This window comes from Echinops telfairi, unplaced genomic scaffold (genome assembly GCF_000313985.2).
Source record: "Echinops telfairi isolate 266 unplaced genomic scaffold, ASM31398v2 ScPeMD7_23;HRSCAF=83, whole genome shotgun sequence".
Taxonomy (NCBI): Eukaryota; Metazoa; Chordata; class Mammalia; order Afrosoricida; family Tenrecidae; genus Echinops; species Echinops telfairi.
Window position 1 is genome coordinate 767,459 of NW_022103920.1, and position 19,321 is coordinate 786,779.

At 55.1% G+C, this 19,321-nt stretch overlaps 1 protein-coding gene across 1 annotated transcript in view; it reads right to left on the reverse strand.

Annotated features, from left to right (window-relative positions):
* Window positions 1-200: 200 nt before the first annotated feature.
* LOC101648810 (contactin-associated protein-like 2) overlaps window positions 201-19,321 on the reverse strand; it is an 83,104-nt gene continuing 63,983 nt past the window's right edge. Inside the window, exons 7-9 of the mRNA XM_004713940.2 lie at window positions 14,071-14,310; window positions 7,754-7,834; window positions 201-3,858 (exon numbers count right to left, since the gene is read on the reverse strand). Coding sequence (XP_004713997.2) covers window positions 3,659-3,858; window positions 7,754-7,834; window positions 14,071-14,310 — 521 coding nt within the window. The 3' untranslated portion in view covers window positions 201-3,658. The remainder of the gene's footprint in view (window positions 3,859-7,753; window positions 7,835-14,070; window positions 14,311-19,321) is intronic.

Consider the following 19,321-nt stretch of genomic DNA (forward strand, 5'->3'; position numbering starts at 1 on the left):
GCATAGGCCTGCCTTGAGGGGTCTCAGAAGGGCTGGAAATCACATCTGAAGACGGAACCGTCTGGGCGCAGTCGTGCCCTGATGCCCCTGCACTCACCCATCGTGTCGGGTTTGGGTGTCGGGATGGAGCCCCCAGGGCAAGACCTCACTGATGGAGCTGCCACCCAGGCGACCGCGGTACAAAACACCAAAACGGCTTGTAGGATAATTAAAACTATTTCGCATTTTTATTTATCAATCTGGTTTCTAATATACTTTGAAAGAACTGAGAGACATTCACAGAGAATATTAGCATACATACACCACCCCCCTCTTTCATTCTCGGGTACATGCTGTTAACTCACAGGATGCGGCTCTAGCCCACTTCACAGGCAGTCATGACCCTGCATTTCACAGTCCCCACCTGCTCGCAGCCCCCACCCTGCCCACCGAGGACGCTAACCCTGGGGGTCAGTGATGTCTGGAATGGCTGCCTGGCCTCAACAGGGGCACCTCCCTTGACCTGGCACCCCGAATCCAGCCTCTCAGGACAGACACGACGTCTGGAAGCAGACCTGCAGACGTGGGTGCACTCGTGTGAGCCCGATGGCTCGTCGCCCGAGCTGTGGCTGCTGAGTGGGGAGCACACAGCCTCACCAGGCATGCAGGAAGCAGCGTGCAGCAGAGCTCGGCGGGCCAGGTGACAGTGGGTGTGCCACACTGGCCTGGGTGGCCGTGGGTGCCCCATGATCACGGTGCACCCCTGTGGCTGGGTACACACCCCTTTGTCTCCAGATCCTGGCCTTGGCACCTGGCCGCTTCCTGGGTGACCTGTGGCCACAGGCCGGAAGTGAGTCCCACCAGGGGCCTCAGAGGCAGGTCTTGTTTGAAAGCCTCCTATCATGAAATAGGCACACTGGCCCATCTCACATTGGGGCACAGGTGGACCGGGCCAAGGTGGCACAACCAGTCAGGGGTGGGCAGGAGAGGAGCTGCAAGCTGACTTTGGGGGACCATGCGCCCAATGGCTGTGACCCCAGGGGTTTCAAAATGGCCTGGTGCTGCACTAGTTGAGGGGTTTGAACCCACCCTTGCCTGTTGGTCTGTCCTGGTCAAGCCTCCCGCCCGGAAGGGGGGTCCCACTGTCTGCAGCGCATTTTCTCTGCCAGGGGGTGGCTGTGGGTGGGGATGGAGGTGGCAGCGACACAGCATCCGTCAGGTGTGTGCGTGTGTGTACTAACTCAGGACTGACTATTGGCAGACTCCTGAAACGGTCAAACCGGCCTCGTGCTTGCAGATCGCCCTGGGTTTGAGGAGATTGCTTCTGGCCCATTTGCAGCTGGTGGGGAACGAGCGTGTGGGGGTGCAGAGCATCCAGGCTTTGCGGTGGTGCTGTGTGACCGGCACCTGGCATCTAGGCTGCCTGGGCCCACACTTCTGAGGGAGGGAGCTGGAGAAAAAAGCCACTTGTTTCTTCACACAAACCAATTATTTGCCATCTAGACTGTTCTGGGTGTGGCCGTCGTGAGCAGACACGGGGTTTTTGGAAAACCCACTGGGCACGGGATGGCCACCCTCCGGGGCAGGGCTGCGTCCACCCCGGGACTACCGGATGGAGAGAGTCCAGGACCCGGTGAGCAGAGCTCTGGGTTTTGGGTCTCAGCCTGTGTGGCAGGAGGGAGTTGAGAAGGGAGGTGGGGGGAAGGGGAGGGCATTTCTGTATCGGGGTCAGCCTTGGCCGTTCTGCCTCTGGGGTCATCCCTGGCAGGTGACTGCCCTGGTGGCTGTGAGAAGCGGAGGTGCTGAGGCGTTGTGGAGTCGAGCGGCTTCAGGAGGTGCAAGGCAGGATGCATTTCGTCTGTCGTACCGTGTCCTGTGACAAAGGCCGGAAGGGCCAGAAGCAACATGGAGGTGCTTTACGGCAGCCCTGCTTGTAACACGTCGTTGGGAATCGTAACGCCGTTCGGATAGTCAATCCGTTTTCAATGCATGTCACAGAGGGGTGGCTAGACCTCCTCTAAGCCAAGGGTGATCTGAGGCCCCTGCGGGAGGACTTGGACACCCTTCTGTGATCTCCAAGAGGTGGCCTCAGTGCAGTGGGTCCAGTGTCTCCTTGATGGTGGCCCGGGTCACCCAAGGCTCGGATGACATTCCCATCACCTGGGGACGAGAAGCCCCCCTGGGGAGTTTGGGGCTCCTGGAGTCCCGAGAAGTCGCTTCCATCTCACCGAGCGGCACCGTCGGCACAGCCCCAAGCCTCCGGACCCGCGTCCCATCCCTTCCCAGGAAGAAAAGCAGAAAAGCTGGGATCAACATTTTTTGTGTTTTTAAAGGAAAGTATTTATCAAGTACAAGAAACCTGAAGTGTGATGATCACACGACAGTCCTGTGGGAATGACCTTCTCGTTCCTTAAAAAGGTAAATGAAGGAGGCGGGCTCTTGGAGCTTTGTTCCCATTGGTTAGAGCGGCTGGGAGGTCTCAATAAAGCAGGGGGTTTTACGGAAAGAGTGATCAGGATTTATGGTGAAATGGACAAATGGATGTGTTTGACGAGAGAGGTCCGTGCTCTGGGAGGCAGTGGCCCGTCAGGTTTGCAATGGACCTGAGGCTCAGGTGATCTCCGACCACGCGGGGGGAGGGGGGTCTGCTGTGGACGGAGCAGCATGGGGCCTGGGGCCTGACTGCACGGCAGTGTGTCCGCAGGCTTCCAGAGGAAGAGTGCAGCAAGCAGACGCGGCCTTATCGTGGGATCCCCTTGGACGTGTGCTGAGATTTGGTCACAAGGGGAATGCAGAACGAGAGCTGAAGTGAAATCCGGAGAGCAACTTAACGGACGCTTCCCCTAGAAGGCGCCCGCGTTTTCGCTTTATTAAAAGAAACAGAAGCAGACGAGCCATCGCCTCTGGCCCGGACTCCCCATGGGGGTGGGTGGGGGGTGTTCACACAGAAGATGCACCCAGCATGCTTCAGGGAGAGCAGAGGGCAGTCCTTCCACAGAAACGTCGTGGCTGGAAGTGACGGGCACTGAGCGGGGCTCGGGCTGGGCACAGGGTGGGCATCGTTGTTTAGAATCCAGGATGAGCCCAGGGAGGGGCTGTTTTCCAGGCTTCGAGTCTGATGTGCTGTTTTGTTAGTCAGGCGCCAGACACCCTCTTCCTTCCCTGTTGAGTTGGGGTGTCCCTCAGAGACGCTGGGGGGCTGAGGGTTCCCTTCCCAATGCACAGGGCCCGGAACAGAAGGACGAGTTTCGGGAGGTGCCTACGACTGGTCAACTCTGCAGAAGGAAGAGGATGTTGGGGGCCACGTGTATGTTTGTCAGCTTTTCCTCAAGAAAAATAGCCACCTTCTAAGGGCTCTTAAAAATGTAGAAAACTTGCCCTGTCACCACGGGTTCTCAGAACACTTCTAAACACACACAAAATAAGACAGATATTACCTACAAATTTCAACCATTGCTTAAACTCTAAAAGCATCTTTGTATTATTTTGCTTTGATACCGACGGGGAAACTCAGCTATAAAGAAATATTAAAAAGTACTGTTTCTTTTTTCTGTGGTGATCAGTCTCAACAATATTCTGTCGCTGCCTCCCAGCTTGTGCTGCTGTTTCCAGGGTGTGCCCGAGGGAGTGACGCATGGGGCGGCCACCCTGCTCCCCTCCCGCACCACAAAGAGCACCCTCAGATGAGCCACTCCCTTTTGCTTTCGTCAATGGTCTCTGTGAAGTTGGGGTCATTGTTCATGATGGCGGCGTCGGCGCTCTCTGCTGATTCTGCCCCCTTGGCCTCGTTGGTGTGGTAGGTGCCCTTGTGACGGAACATGTACCGGATGAGGAAGACCAAGGTACAGAGAATGGTGAAGATCACCACGGCGATGACACCTGGCGGAGATAAGGCAGGAATGGAGGTTAAACTTGTCTTCTGTGCTTCTTTCTCCCCACTTCACCATGGCTTTCCCCAGTGCACCTGTCCCCTGTCAAACAGAAAGCTCTCAAGCACCTCTGCCACTACCAACATCAACACCACCACCACCACCGACAGCAATACCAACACACCACTACCACCAAGAATACCACCAACACCAACACACGCACAATACCACCAGAAGAGGACTTCTGCTCTGCCCCCGGAGAAGAGCCAGGAGCAGCAGGAGTCACCTGTTTGCTGGGCAGAAGCACCTGAAACACCGGACAGTTTTCAGAGACTGGACAACAGGCATAGCAGAACGATGACACTTAACAATGGGAATGAGCCGAGGTGGTGGCCGGGTCTGTCTGGAGGCAGTTTCTGGACAGGGTGCAGGAGGGGAAGGCAGGAGCCAGACACGACATAGAAGGAGCTGCGGATAAAGTCTGCACACAAGTCCCTGGGAACCGCTGGCATGACAGAGATGATGGAATTAGCAGATACAGGCTTTAAAAAGGCTAAAACGAATGGCAAAAATATCACAAGTGGAGGGAAAGAACAGAAGTTTATGTTACATATGAAGGTTCATGTTATGATTTGAAGGTAGACGATAATAAGTCAAATATTGAGCAAGCAGCTAAAAATAAAACGAAGGCGTAACAGTTAAACGAAGAATGGCGAGATGAGCAGGTCCCGGAAAACAGCACGACGTCCTCAGTCCAAAAGAAGGCAGGAGAGAAGCAGGCGTGAAGGACTGATGGCACAAGCAGGGGCAGCCGCAAGGTGACCAATCCAACCACAATGGTGTTCACGCTAAATGCAACTCAGGTAACCACTGGAGTTGAAAACGAGAAACGCCAGGGTGGATAAAAAGGGGCCAACCACATGCTGTTTGTAAGAACGGAGCTTCAAGTACAGAGAGGCGAGTTAGAGGAGTGGAAGAGCTGGACCAGGCCCAGGCCGTGCGTCGCCGGCAGGCTGGAGGCGCTGTGCTGGTATGAACAAGGACCAGGGCGGCTAGCAAGGACAAAGAGCAGCATTTCCTGCTGGTGAGAGGGGCAACGGAACGTGAGTCTAAACGCGAGTCTGCTCAGCGGAACCTCACCCCGAAAGGAGAGATGGTTCACGATCACGTGGGGGATTCCACTCTCCTCTCAGCAGTCACTGTCCTGGGCGAAACCAGGCAAAGAAGCCCAAGCAAGAGAACCACTGAGCAATAGCGCCCTTCACCCTTCGGTAACGTGTGAGGAGAGCAGGTGCAGCAGTCTATAAGGCAGGTGCACGTGAGGGGGTGGTGAGGTGCCATCGCGTGGGCTCCAGCCCAGAGCACCCCTCCGCACACTCGAAGGAGGACCACGGCACCCTCACCACCGAGGTTAGGGCCGTCTTGGAGATCAGCGTGGGTATAACATGCAAAGGTGAACCTATGCCATTTACCACATGAAATAAAGGAGAAAGAAAACCCCACATGGTTATTTCAAAGGCTACACCTGAGATATTTCAACACCATTTCCTATGAAACCTGGCAGCAACTGAAACTTCATCAACCTGATAAAGGGCGTCCACCAAGACAGACGGCCTGTCCTTTTTATACGTATGTTTGTATATACACACACACACATGTATATATAGGTATACATATATAATGAAGCAGATGGACTTTGGGCTTCTACTTAAATCTTACCTCAGTACAAGAACGATTTGTTCTAATAATGTGGCAATGTATGATACTCACCTTCCTGACACGATGGCTTTAGACAAAATGGGTGTATATGGAAATGTGGTGAAGAAAACTGATGGTGCCTGGCTATTAGAAGACATAGTGTCTGGGGTCTTAAAGGACTGAAGTTAAACAATCAGCCATCTAGCAGGGAAGCAAGAAAGCCCGCATGGAAGAAGCACACCAGCCTGTGTGATCATCAGGTATCGACGGGAATCAGTGTCAGAAATTAAAAAACAAGCAATCAGATTGACATGAAGGAATGTAGACAAAGTGGAGACCCCAAGCCCACCTTGGACAGCCCCTCACAGAAGGGCCACATGGAAGGGATGAGATATCCAGGGTGCAGGATAGCACCGATGAAACACATAACTATCCTCTAGTTCTTTAATATTTCCACAGCCTATTATGGTCTTAGTTTTACCTCATTAATCTTGTGAGACCTGTGTATGTTCATCTGTATAATTAAAATTGTTAGATGCATGAAATCCAAGATAGATAAACCCTTTAGAAATAGTCGTGGGAGTAATGATTCCCTGAGGGTACAGGAAGAGAGGGGCGGGAAGGGGGGAGGGGGATCGATAGCAGTGATGACAGTGTAACCTCACTAGAGGGGAATGGACAACGGAACTGTAGGTGAACAGATACATCGATGATGCAAGATATGATGAAATAATAATAACATAATAAGGGTTCCTGGGGGGTGGGGGAGGGAGGGTATAAAGGGGAGCTGATATCAAAGAATTCAAGAATAAAGAAAATGTTTTGAAAATGATGGTACAATTATGCTTGATCTAGTTGAATGATGGATTGTTATAAACGGATTTTTTTTAAAAAAGGCCTGATTTGTGGCAGAAAGGGGACTGGTTTTGCCATTATGAGAATGCACCTATTCATACAACCATCTCAGTTCGTCCGTTTTTGGTCCAAATCAGCATGCCTCTCTTGCCTCACGAACCTTACTCACCTGACCTCACTTCTTGTTTCAATGAATGCAGAGGGACAGGAAAGGACAGCGGTTTGATGACGTCAAAGACAAGAAGGAAAAAAAACCACGGGAGGTGCTGTCAGCCATCCAAACAGACGCGTTTGAAACTGTTTCCAAGAACGGAATCGCAGATTTGACAAATGTATTAAGTGTAATGGAGCGTACTTTGAAGGTGGTTAGGTAGTTTTGTAAAACAATTTAAATGCATAGCTTTGGGAAAAAATTCCCTCTTTTTTGGGAACCCCTTCGTGCACAGACGTGGATAGATGGTATCTTTGTGTACAGAAAGATACGCTGGGAAAAAGGGCAAAAGAACACCCTCGGTCGCAGCCGATGGAACAGCTTTTGAAGGCGGTGCCTGCTGGCCCCCGGGGGCTTTTGGAGGGGTGTTCAGAGAAAGGCTGCCCCAACCAAGGTTACGGACGGAAAGACTCCACAGCTCTGTGCTATTGTGTCGCCACCGACTCATAGGGAGCCTGCAGGACAGGGTAGAACTGCCCCTGTGAGCCCCCGAGACTCACTCTTTACGGAAGAAAGCCCAGTCTTTCCCCGAGGAGCGGGTGGTTGGCGGTTTCATGGAGCTTCAGGCTTCGCAGACCAGGCCTTGCAGACCACAACCCGATGTCTTGCCACTAAGACACCGGGCTCCTTCGTATTCTAACACACACACAGCCGCATCCTGCCTCACTGAGCATGGGCAGAGGGTGGACAGCACACCACAAAACAGAGGATGATTACCTCCGATCACCACCAAGGAAAGAAACAGGAAAAATTAAGTGGCCAATCCCACAGCACTAGGGAGCATGGTGAAAGCATTCACCAAGCGAGTGAGCCCGGCCAGGCACAAGAGCCCGGAGAGTACGTTGACAGAGCGCCTCCCCCAGGGAGAACGTGGGTGGGAGCGGCCCCAGGGACTTGTCCAAGATCTTGGTGGGGGCGGCCGTGGCCAGGGCTGGTTCATCTGTCAACAGGCACCAGGTGCCTTACAGCATCTAAATCACTCCACAACCCTGGTGTTCGTTTTAAAAAATGGCAAACATGGTGGACATGATGGCTCAAGTGCCCGCTGAGCACACTCATTCTGGGTCCACGTTTCTCACATGTTCCTCCCGAGAAACCTGCTGGTAATCTGAGTGGAGTCAGAGCTCCACCTGCCACCTACCTCCAATGATGGCCGAGTTCCGGTTGACGCCGTTCCGGATGGCTTGCCCTTGTCCTGGGTTGTATGGGAAGTCAGCGCTGGCTGTCAGAGGAAAATCAGAGGCGCAGGTGAGAGCCATGACCCTCATCCATCGCTCTCCAGGTCTCCGCTCTTCTATCTACCCGCATCCCTGCTGTCCCCCGCCTCCCCGGGGGACGACGACGTGTCCTCCTCTGCTCCTGGACCCCTGTTGTGCATGGCCCACCACCCCCTTCTTCTGAGGGGTGTGAGAGTCATGGGGCTGGTGGGGGGCTTCCTGGGCTGTCAGCTCCCCGACTGACATGGGTCAGGGCAAGTACCTTCGCTCACAGGAGCTGCCTGCCACCTCTCCTCCGCTCCTCCCCTCCCTGCTGGGGGCCTTGCCCAATTGTTAGGGGAGCTTATTACAGCACACAGTATCTGTTTCACTGAGCCAGACTCATGTCTCAAGTGGACTTTGTAAGGGAGCAATGCTTCATGAAAGTTGAGAGTATTTCCTGCCTACAATTGTTCTTCCACTTATTTACAAAATAAGGATTGGGCTTATTACATGTGGACGTTTCTTCCAAGAAACAACAAGGCAGGCCCCGAGGCAACAAGTAAACAGGCAATTCACAATCGTCCGCTCTGTGGGACTTCGTCTTGGGCTGTTGAGATAATTATTTCAACAGAAACAGCTTTCCCCAAAGCACTTGGCCTTAGTTTAAAGCAGAGTGCTGGCCAAGGAAAGAAACAGAAAAAATAAAGTTGTTCTTTTGCATCGTTCGAGGAAACAGGTTTGCCTTGGGGTTTGGGGAATCTGTATTCCAGGCTGACACATTCCAGGGGTGCTTCGGGTTCCGAGAGCCCCAGGCTAACCATAGGGACACCCTTCACCCTTCTCCTCCCTTGGCGATGGGACAAGGACACTGCTGTTCTTGTCGTGAGGTGCCATCGAGTCAGCTCTGGCCCATAGCGACCCTGTGCCCACAGAGCGACACACTGCCCGGTCCTGTGAGGACCTCCCAATTGTTCCTCTATCCGTCCAGCTCCTTGAGGGCCTTCCTACCCCCCCACCCCCCTCCACTTGACCAAGCACGATGTCCTTCTCCAGGGACTGGTTCTCTCCTGACAACATGTCCACAGTACGTGAGACAAAGTCTCGCCATCCGTGCCTCTGAGGAGCACCCTGGGTGTCCGTCCTGCCAGTCTGAACGTCCCGGGGCCAGTCAGGGCGATTGACTTCCAGCACTGTGACTGCACGCTTCCGTCCTCAGCAGGACGCCACTGCTCTGGGCCACGGAGCAAACACCGTTAGCGGCAGATTTTCCCTCTGCAACATCGGGTCTGAGCTCCGGACGGCTGCGTCCTGGGCAGTGAAATGAAATCGGACGACGTCAGGGGCTTCCTCCACGGCTGTGACCGGCTGGCTGCTCCAGGTGTGACGGTGGTGTTTTTTTCATGGTGACGCGTGACACACGCTGAATGCTACCTGAGCGAACCAGCCAGAGCGGCTGCTGCGGGGTACTAGGGGTCACCAGGTCTGCTCTGACCCATCGTAACCCTGTGCACATCAGAATGGAACCCCCGCCCAGCCCGCGTGTCCCTCTGAGTCCACTGTTGCAGCTGGTGCCAATAGGGCCTTCCTGTTTTTCCCTTGGCTGCCCTCCACTTTCTCAGGCATGATGCCTTTTCCAGGGCCTGGCCTCTCGGATAACTTCCTTGCTACTTGTAGACAGATCACGCAGGAGTGCTCTCTCCGTGTAGAATACCACCTCGGGCATAAGGCGTGGTGTGGCAAGAACAATCGGCCTCCCTGCAGGCCAGGCACTGTTCTGGTCCTTATCAGGCAGAAGCTCATTGAATGTCTGCACCAACTGGGTCGGAGAGCCTTCGATTCGTGACCATGAAGTGGTGGGGCCAGGATTTGAACTCAGGTAGCTGGCCCCACCCATGACTTCCTGACCACTTGGCTGGACTCTGACACAGCATTGCTCTCCAAGGGCTCCAGGCAGTTCTCAACAGAACTGCCTGGTGCCCGGGCAGCCCACCCACTCAGCCCCAGTTTCCATGCTGTCCGTGGTCTGGGGAGGCGGTGCCATGGGGAGGCTTCTGACTGTACGTGTGTGGCTTCACAAGCTGAGCGTGAGAGATGTCCCACGCACAAGAATACTCCACGTGTGGTGCCGTCAGCAGAGCCGGGTGGTGAACCAGGACCCCTAGACTGACACTGTGAAGCGCAAAGCCTGGCCTTCCCGGGAGGTCATGGGGCCAGAGCCATGCCTGGGGCCAGCCACCACAGGCATGCGCATGCTCCAGTGAGCTGCACCTGTGCTGGGGTTACTTTCAGTGTCGCTTGATCCAGCAGAACGGAATTGTGTGCCCTCGGGGGGCGGGGAGCTAGTGTGTCATGGTTCTGCATTTGGCTGCGATCCACAAGGTTGGCAGTTTGAAACTACGAGTCTCTCCGAAAGGTAGGGCTTTCGACTCCCATAAGAGGGACAGTCTTGGGGAAACCCCCATCCTATAGGGTCTCCGTGAGTCGGCATCGCCTCGACAGCAGCGAGTTGAGAATTTGGTGCTTTTTGGCATTCTTGACGATCTCCAGGCCTTTCCTGCTAGTTCATCACAGCCCGGAAGCTCCACTGAAACATGCCTGAATCATGGCAACTGCACACATGGTGCCCTGCTGGGAACGGAACCTGGGCCTTGTGAATGGAGGCTGAAGACGCTGCCCCTGAACCACGACTGCCTCACAGATGGCCCTGAGATCAGCTCCCAGGACAGCGGCCATCTATGGGGCCCTGGTCCCATGCCCGAATGTGAAAACGTGCAGAAGCCCACGGCGACTTCCTTTGCCTGGAGGCTGACAGCAAGCCCTGTGGGTTTCTGAGACCGACTGCTGACGTGAGCAGAAAGCCCAGTGTTTCTCCCCGCAGAACTGAGGGTGGTTTCAAACTGCCAACCACGTAGATCGCAGCCTAACACATAACCACTAGGCCACCAAGGCTCCTAAGTGGCATGTATTGATTAAAACATACCCGTAAGAGAAGAGTATGAAGGAGAACTTTGGTACAACACCGATGTAAGGGATGGGCTTTAGTTACTAATAATGCATCAACCTTGGGGCATCCCTTGTAACAAATGTATCAAACCGAGGCAAGGTGTGAATGAGAAAAGAAGCCAAGGTCGGAGGATGGTATTTGGGAACTCACTGTATTTCCTGCACAATTATTCTGGGAAGCTACAGTCGCTGCAAGAACAGAGTCTATTGAGAGAGAGTAATATGGATTCTTCGGTATCACGTTGCTTTTTTGTTCTGTGGAGTGGGTAGGGAGGGAATGGGCTAAAGGTTTTTTACTCCTACAGACAATGAAAGAGGTGATTGGGTTCTTATTTACTAAGTTTTAAAAATGTGCAAAATTGTAGTTTTTAGCCTTAGCAACCAACCTGATGTAAAACGCACATTTCGACGCATGTGAAAACAAACATTATCTAACCTAAACCCCGGGATGCATTAGAAGCTCCAGGTATCACTGTATCAATGTAAGACACAAAGAGCCAAGGACGGGACTGCATCTCCATGGAAACCACTTGAGCTTCCACGTCTGAAGGGTAATTTGAGGCTCTGCAATAAAACTGCTGCTATCAAGCGTGATTTAATTCGCATTGAAACATTACTTTTGCAGGGTCTGGGCCGGAAGATGGAGCAGACCCTTGTTAGCGGAGTTTCTTTGTTTCATCGCACTTTGTTTTGCTTTATCTGAGCTAAGCGCTGGGCAGCCCCTCTACGCCAGTAATGGGTTTCAGTCACCGACTGTATTTCAGAAACAGACAGGAGAACTCATGGTTGACCAGAAGATGCAAGAGCCCAAGAGGACAGACACGGTGTCACTTCAGAAGAGGTCAAGCTGACAACATTTTTGGAGGGAAGGGTCTTCTCCAGGCTACTAGGTGTCCATCTGGGCAGACCGTGGTCAGTACCTGCCTAACCCTGTCTATTATTTATAATGAAAACTCTTCCTTGGTGTCTAAGAAGCATAAACAGCCAGCATCCTAGGTTTCAAATGGAGGAGAGGAGATGGATTTCTATTATCTGGCTTGAGAAGTTGAAGGAGTCTCACGTTCCTAGCTTCTTAGAGGAGAAGAAGCGCCCCTGGGGGGCTGATGAGTACTGTGCTTGGCTACCTGAGTCCTCCCTGGAGGTGTCTCGGAAGAAGGGTCTGGCGTCCACTTAGGAAGGATCTGTCACGGAGATCTCAACAGAGCAAGGCTCTGGTTGACACACGCTGGTCACATGAGTTAGATCAGCTCACTGGCAACTGGCTCGCTGGCGCTGGTGCTGCTATTAGCGTGGGTGCTGGTCCTGGCTCTGATGCTGCTTCTGTTATTGGTACTGGTACAGTATGGGTACTGGTATACTATGGGAACCTGTGCTGCTCCTGGCTTTGTAACTGGCACCGGGATAGTGTGGGTACTGGTACTCGTCTGGCTGCTGGTGCTGGTGCAAGCGAGGGGGCAGGGGGCAGAGGCTGCTGTGCTCAGGGTTCCTCGATAAAGAGAGGTTCATTCAGTCACAAGAGTCAGAACAAAGGGACTAGTCACACCTGAGGGTCGTATCGACCTCTTCGTTGTAATGCAGCACCCACATCTGTATAGGAAGACTGAACTTGCACTTGCTTTTACCACACCCCTCGTCTCTTAGCTGATTCACACCTCGAATTGCCACTCCAGGAGAGAGACCGATAGCCCTGGATGGGCCAGCATTGCACGTTTCTGTCTGACAGACTGACCGCAGGTCAGTGTTTGCATTCTGAGCCCTGGCGTACGTTCAAATGCTGTTCTGAATTCTCTAGGCTACTTCGCCAATGCTTCTGACCCTTGATCCCCCAATACAGCCGTGAGGAACCCAGGGAAACTCAGAGAGAGGCCGTCTGGCCTGCAAACTTGCAGAGAGTCACTGGTCTGTGCCTGGCCTTGAGGACTTACCGACCACAGCCACATGCCATCTAGTTTACGTTAGAAGTTTGGGGTCCTGGTGACTAGAGCTCAGGGCTGCATGGTCAAGAGTCCTACCCCAATCACCGGGCCAAATCCTGGAGCCAGCCCTGCAAGCCTTTTAAACGAGCTCTCCCAGCCATGGTCCTCCCCGCCTCCATAGTGCCCCTCAGCCCCATCATGAGTCTGTAATGATTGTCGCTGTTTCTGTTCTATCATCTGTTTTGGCCCCGGGGCCGTGAGTCTGTGGGAGGTGTCAGCCCCTGTGCCGTGTGCAGGCTGACTGCTCCCTCACCCGGGATGACTGTCTCTGTTTTCTATCATCACTGGCCCCGTGGCTGTGAGTCGGCAGGAGGTGTCAGCCCCTGTGCCGTGTGCCTGCTGACCGTTCCCTCAGCTGGGTGACTGTGTGCGCCTTGTCTCTGTCCTGTGAGGGTTAACAAAGGGTCTCTACAGAGCATGTCTGAATCTGTGTGCTTTCCCAGTAGCACAAGGCTCTCGGCAGAATGTGATCATTTGAAGGAAAGACAAACCAGATAATAGAATGAAGAGATTACGGATAAGACATGAAAGGTATTAAGCATGCAATCTTCCCAGAGGATGAAAGAGGGCTCGGTTAGAAATAATTAAGAGGCAATTATAGGAGATGCAAAGATTATTTTAAGAGCTTGCAGGCGGTACAGAAAACCAACCACCAGCTTGTAATTATGAAGGAAACAGAGTAGATACATATGCAGTTTTTAAATGTTCACTACATCCACAGATTGTTTTCTACATGAAGCTATTAAAAATATTTTATTTTCAGATGGCAGAAAAGAAATTTTGAACCTAGATGCGGAATCACTTCATTAACAACCATAGTGATGAAGTGACCGGGGCCTTTAAAAATGAGGCTCCCCCTTTCCAGTGGCAAGTCTGGGTGTGACCGGATCACCCCCTCTTAGACGTGTCGCGGTACCTGACCAGTGACGTGGCTCTAGTTGAAGGTGACCCCAAACGCTATGTTCTGTTTGGTGCCCAATTGACCTGGTTGGTTTTTCCACCTGCAGCTGACACAACGGCTCTCTGACAGCAGAGAGGATGTGAAGCTCTTATTGGTTAAGCCCACTCCCCTCAGTGTCAAGGGAGAAAAGCCCTCACAAAGGGACCACACCAGCAACAGCCAGTAAAGCTGAGATGAACGGAGGTGGCCAAGGATGTCATTTTGCTCGGCACGTGGCTTTAGAGAGGTGGTCTATGCAGTGCACGGGTGGGGACTCCCAGCTGCCTCCCTCCCGGGCCGTGGCCCGCTAGGTCTGCTATAGCCCGGGCTGGGCACATACCTGACTCCAGGTGGTCCAGGTGCCAGGGGTCGGTGGCGGCCGACATGGGGGAGATGGTCAGCGGCGAGGCGCCGCAGTTGGACTCCACCAGCTGGCCCTGCACGTGGACCTGGGCTGACGCGTTGGTCTGGCGCAGGGCTGCCTTGAGTGGAGCCACGCCGTTAAACTGCACGCGGGACAGGCAGCCCGTGAAGCCGGGGGTGTTGTACTTGTGGATCTCGGGGTCGATGGTCCCCGTCTCTGCAAGGAAAGGAGAGCCATGAAAGAGCGGTCCTCACGCTGCCCGGCACCCCCTGCAGTCTCAGGGTTCAGGCCGAGATGGCCCACAGGGCCAGAGAAGACGAGGAGCCCTCTGGGAGGTGGATGGATCTGGGCTGCAACACGGGACGCAGACGGACGGATGCTCGTGAGGATGGCAGGCGCCGGGCAGGGCACCGGATGAGAGCCAGCCCCTGGAAGGGACTTGGCTTGTTTGGATGGCTCCGTAATGGCTCCGTAATGGCTTGATTAGACCTGGGCAGCAGAGCTCAGTGCCAGGTCCCTGGAGTGGAGACCGTGGCAGGGGCTGGGGCATGTGCATAGGAAGATGTTCACACCCCATGGTGAACTGATCAGCCCCTGCTTCAAAAAGGGGCTGACGTTTTCCCCTCGCCTGTGTCTGCCACACTCACCTGGACACCAGCTGCCAATGTGCTCCCCTGGAGGGAGCCTCACCTTTGCAGGTTACCTGTTGTCAGTGAGCACCTGCTTCTCCGTGTGAGCCCAGACAACACTCCAGAGACAGTAACGTCTCCTTTCACAGCTGGGCTGATGAGTCGTACAGCACCCACCGCATCCCCCCGTGCCTGGGACAAGGCTATCTACCAGCTCCTGCCTGCCAGGATGGGGTCGGGGGTCCTGGTGTGCAGGGGGGAAAAGACGAAGATCCCACTGGCAGGGACCCCGCACTGTTGGCGCGTTACAGTGTGGTGGCTTGCTTGTTCCGTCATGCTGGAAGCTACACCACCAGTATTTCAAACACTACCAGGGTTCCCCGTGGTGGACAGGTCTCCGCGGAGCTTCCGGGCCAAGGACAGACCAGGAGGAAGGACGCGGCTGTCCGCGGCCGAGGGATGAGCCGGGGACATCTCATGAAGCGCAGCAGGACATTGACGGATACGGGCTGGGAGTTGAGCGGCTCAGGGTTGAGTGGGGAAGAGCTGACCGCAAAGCAGAGGCAGCCAGGACGGCACCAGGGAGCCAAGCTTCCAGGACCATTGTTTGCTGGTGGGGTGCGGCTCCCAGTGAGGAGACTTAGCCGTAGAGACGAGGGTCGGTGATAAAGAAGACCTACGTGGTGGAGGATGGGCTCACACACAGGGACCGTGAGGCCGGGCCGGCCGGCCGGTGTTTGGTTGTTTTCCCGTCGGAGCCGGCTGGACGGCATCTGACAGCAGCAGGAGCGGCAAGGCGGATGCCCAACAGTGTGCCGGGCAGGGTTATGGCTTGCTGGGAACTGACGACGGAATGGCTAGCTAGACGGCCAAGGGGTCACTGCCAGGTGGACTCAAGAGCCAGTGTGGTCACAGACAGAGACCCACTGCCTGCTGATGAGGAGCCAGCCATCGACTTGGGCACACAGCCTCCCCCCCACCCCCAGTGTGCACACGACTCCCTGCCCTAACCCCTCCCTGTACGCACATTGCAGGACCATTCACTGCTCGCTCTGCTCCTCCCCGAGTATGCACACAGCAGGATGGCTTGCTCCCCTGGCCCCCGAGGGTGCACACTGCAAGACGACTCACTGCCATGACCCCCGCCCCGAGGATGCACACAGGAGGACGGAGACCCCCTCCCTGCCCCGACGATCTGCCCACCAGGCTTGAACAGGCTGATTTTCAGAACTGGATCACCAGGCCTTTCTTCTGCGTTCCGTTGTCGATGGGAAGTTCTGTTGTAATCTGTTCTGCAGCACAGCCACACACAGGCCCTCACGGATGGACGGACAGACAGACAGATGGGTGGTGGCTGCACACGAGCGTGGATCCCCTCACAGAGGGCCTCAGGGGAAGGGGGCTGCTGGGAGCTGCCGGGCTGGGGCGAAGAAGCAATGCTCAGAGCCAAGATTTGCTTTAAGACTCGAGTGTGTGCCTGACAGGTTGGCCCACAGCTCGTCAAAAGCACAGATGTTGCTGTCCCTAGGTGCCATCAAGCCGGCTCTGAATCACAGTGCCCCTGTGCACAACAGAATGAAACCCCTCTGGCACTGCGCCATCCTCACAAGGGTCCTCTGCCTGAGGCCAGCGCTGCAGCCGCTGGGTCAGTCCATCTCGTCCGGGGCCTCTCTGTGTCTCGCTGGACCAAGCATGACGGCCTTCTCCAGGGCCTGGTCTCTCCTGACGACATGTCCAAAGTACGTGAAATGGAGTCTTGCCATCCTTGTCTCTCGGGAGCTCTCTGGCGGTTCTTATTTCGCAGTCCCCGGGACTTTCAACATTCTTCTCCGGCACACAATTTAGATGCATTCTTCAGTCTTCCGGATTCAAGGTCCACCTTTCACACGCTTGCGAGGCGACGGAGAGCACCATTCCTCGGGTCAGGCCTCCCGGTCCTCAAGGTAACCAGGCTTCCAGCTTTTTGGTGCCAAAGCACAACAGTGCTGAAGGGGCGGGGCTTCTTTCTGAATTGCTTAGCAAACGGGCTAGAGCAGCGGTTTCCAGCCTTCCTCATGCCGAGACCCTTTAATACAGTTCCTCGTGTTGTGGTGACCCCTCCCAACCATAACATTCTTTTCGTTGCTACTTTATCACTGTCATTTGCTACTGTTATGAATTGTCGTGTAAAGCATAGTGTGTTTTCCAATGGTCTTAGGTGACCCCTGTGAGAGGGTCATTCTACCCCCAGGTTGAGAACCGCTGAGCTAGAGGCTGCGGCTGCTGTCCTTAGGTGCCACTGAGAGGGTTCTGACTCAGCAGGCCCACGAACGGCAGAGAAAAGCCCAGCCCGGTCCTGCCCGTCCTCACCCTGAGTGCCACGGTCAAGTCTGCTGGAGCAGCCACTGGGTCCGTCCACCTCGACGGCCTTCCTCTTTGGATGACCGTCTGCTTTCCCAAGCATGGTGCCTTCTCCAGGCACTGGTCTTTCCTGACCACATGTCAAAGCCTCGCCATCTCTGCCTCTGAGGAGCACTCTGGCCATGCTCCTTCTGAGATCGGTGCGGTGTCCTGGCGGTCCAGGACCAGCCAGCTTACACTCCTCACAGCACCATCACGCAAAGCCATCGACTCTTGGGGGAACTGGGGGCCCTGGCCACAAACGGCCCCCTGGCTGCCCGCTGGCAGCGGCCACTCCCCAGGATGGTGTGAGAGCAGACCTCAGCCACTTGGAGTTGGCCCTCAGGGCCCGTCCTGGATGTGGGCCAGCACTTACATCTGACCACAATGGCCTTGACACAACACAGCATTCCCGCCACAGGGTGGCCCCGGGGACCCGGGTGCTCTCTTGAATGCTGCTCCAGGCACTGTGAGCCCCCGCCTGTCCCTCAGGGACCTCCCCTTCTGTCCATCAGCTGGACGTCTGATAGGCATTAAGGACGGTGACCCAACCAGGCCCAGCCTGTGAGATGACATCTCTACTCAAGCACCCGTAGGAGGGGACAGAGCCCTGAAACCACGGCAGAGGGGGAGGTTACGGCAAAGCCAATGGTGAATGTGAGTGGCTGCTAACCAGGAAACTAGATTCCAGCCCAGCCAGAGGCCCTGCAGAAGAAAGGTCAGGTGATCCACTCCTGAAAACTCAGCCAGTGACAGCCCAGCAGGGCCCAGTGTCCCAGGTGAGGGCACCCTGCGGGGAGGACACCTGAAATGAGGGCTCCCTGAGGGAGAAAACCCTGAGGCAAGAACACATGGGGTGGCCCTGTGTCAGAATCGATTGACAGCCACATTTGCGCATTTGATTTTGGGAAAATTGTCGACAGTTCACCTTGTCCTCTGAAGCCTGGGGCAGGGCAGGTGTGGGGCTCCAGCAGACCACCCAGACCACGAGCTCAGGGGTCAGGCGGTCCTCCCCACCCCTTGGGAGGGCAGTGATGTGGGGCTCTCCTTCACCCTCTGAACAGCGGGGGTTTCCTGCTCTGGGCCACAGGGTGCGGCTGGTGGTTGTCCTCACCGGCCCCTTTCCTGGGCCTGGGAGCTCTTTTCCCAGGCTGTGCAGGCAAAGGCCGGCTGGAGGTGGCTGCTGCCACCGGGCTGTTACCAGCCAGCTCTCATCGGCCCGGCGAGGCCCTGGCCCAGAGGACCAGCTCCTGCTCAGTCCGAGGATCATTCCAGGCTGTTCCACCCAGGGCATCGAGGCCTGTGTGTGAGATGAGCCAGAGCAGGTGTCCCTACAACTCCCCGAGGATGGCCCCTTGTCTGGTTCTGTCCCCTTAACACACACTGCATCGGGTGCAGGGTTCTTGACATCACCTGGGGGAGGAGGGATGGAGCTGACTGGGGGCACGGGGAGGATGGACACACCGGTAGGCTGGGGTGGTCCAGGAAGTGTTACCCTAAAGAAAAGGAGGGACCGCGCTGGGTAGAGAAGCCAACAGAGTATGGCACCCAGTTCAAAGCAGTGCCAGACAGGGGTGGGCAGTGGGTTGTGGGTGCTGCTTGCAGCACAGGGAGCCCTCCTGGCAGTGGGGACTCCACCTCCCCTCCAGGCACCACAGGTCTGCTTGTACATCTGCTACCACAGAAAGCCCCCACCATGCAGTTATCAACCAGCACCCAGCCACAGATTCCTGCTCACAACTGAGATACCAGGGTACGGGAACAGCACCCACCAGGGCTCCTCACACACACACACTCACACTCATCCACACATGCACACACTCACACCCCCACATACACACTTAGAGACATAGACACTCACGCACACTTGCACACATACACACACACACACACACACACACACACCAGTCTCGTATGCACTCACCCATGCATACACAATTCACACCCCTGCACACGTGGAAAACACTCACATGTGCACACACTCACTTTCTCCCATATATTTCCATGGGCAGACACCCCGTCACTCTCATCTGCGTGTGAATCCTTTACACTAGCAAATGCATGCACACATGCACACTCGCGTGCACACACACACGACCATGCAACTCTCTAACGCTCCCCCACCTGGACATCCACGTGCACGCACACACGCGCGCTGACACTCACTGTCTGAAGCCACATCCCGCCGCGGGTCCCCGCGTCCTCAGCCAGTACAAGCG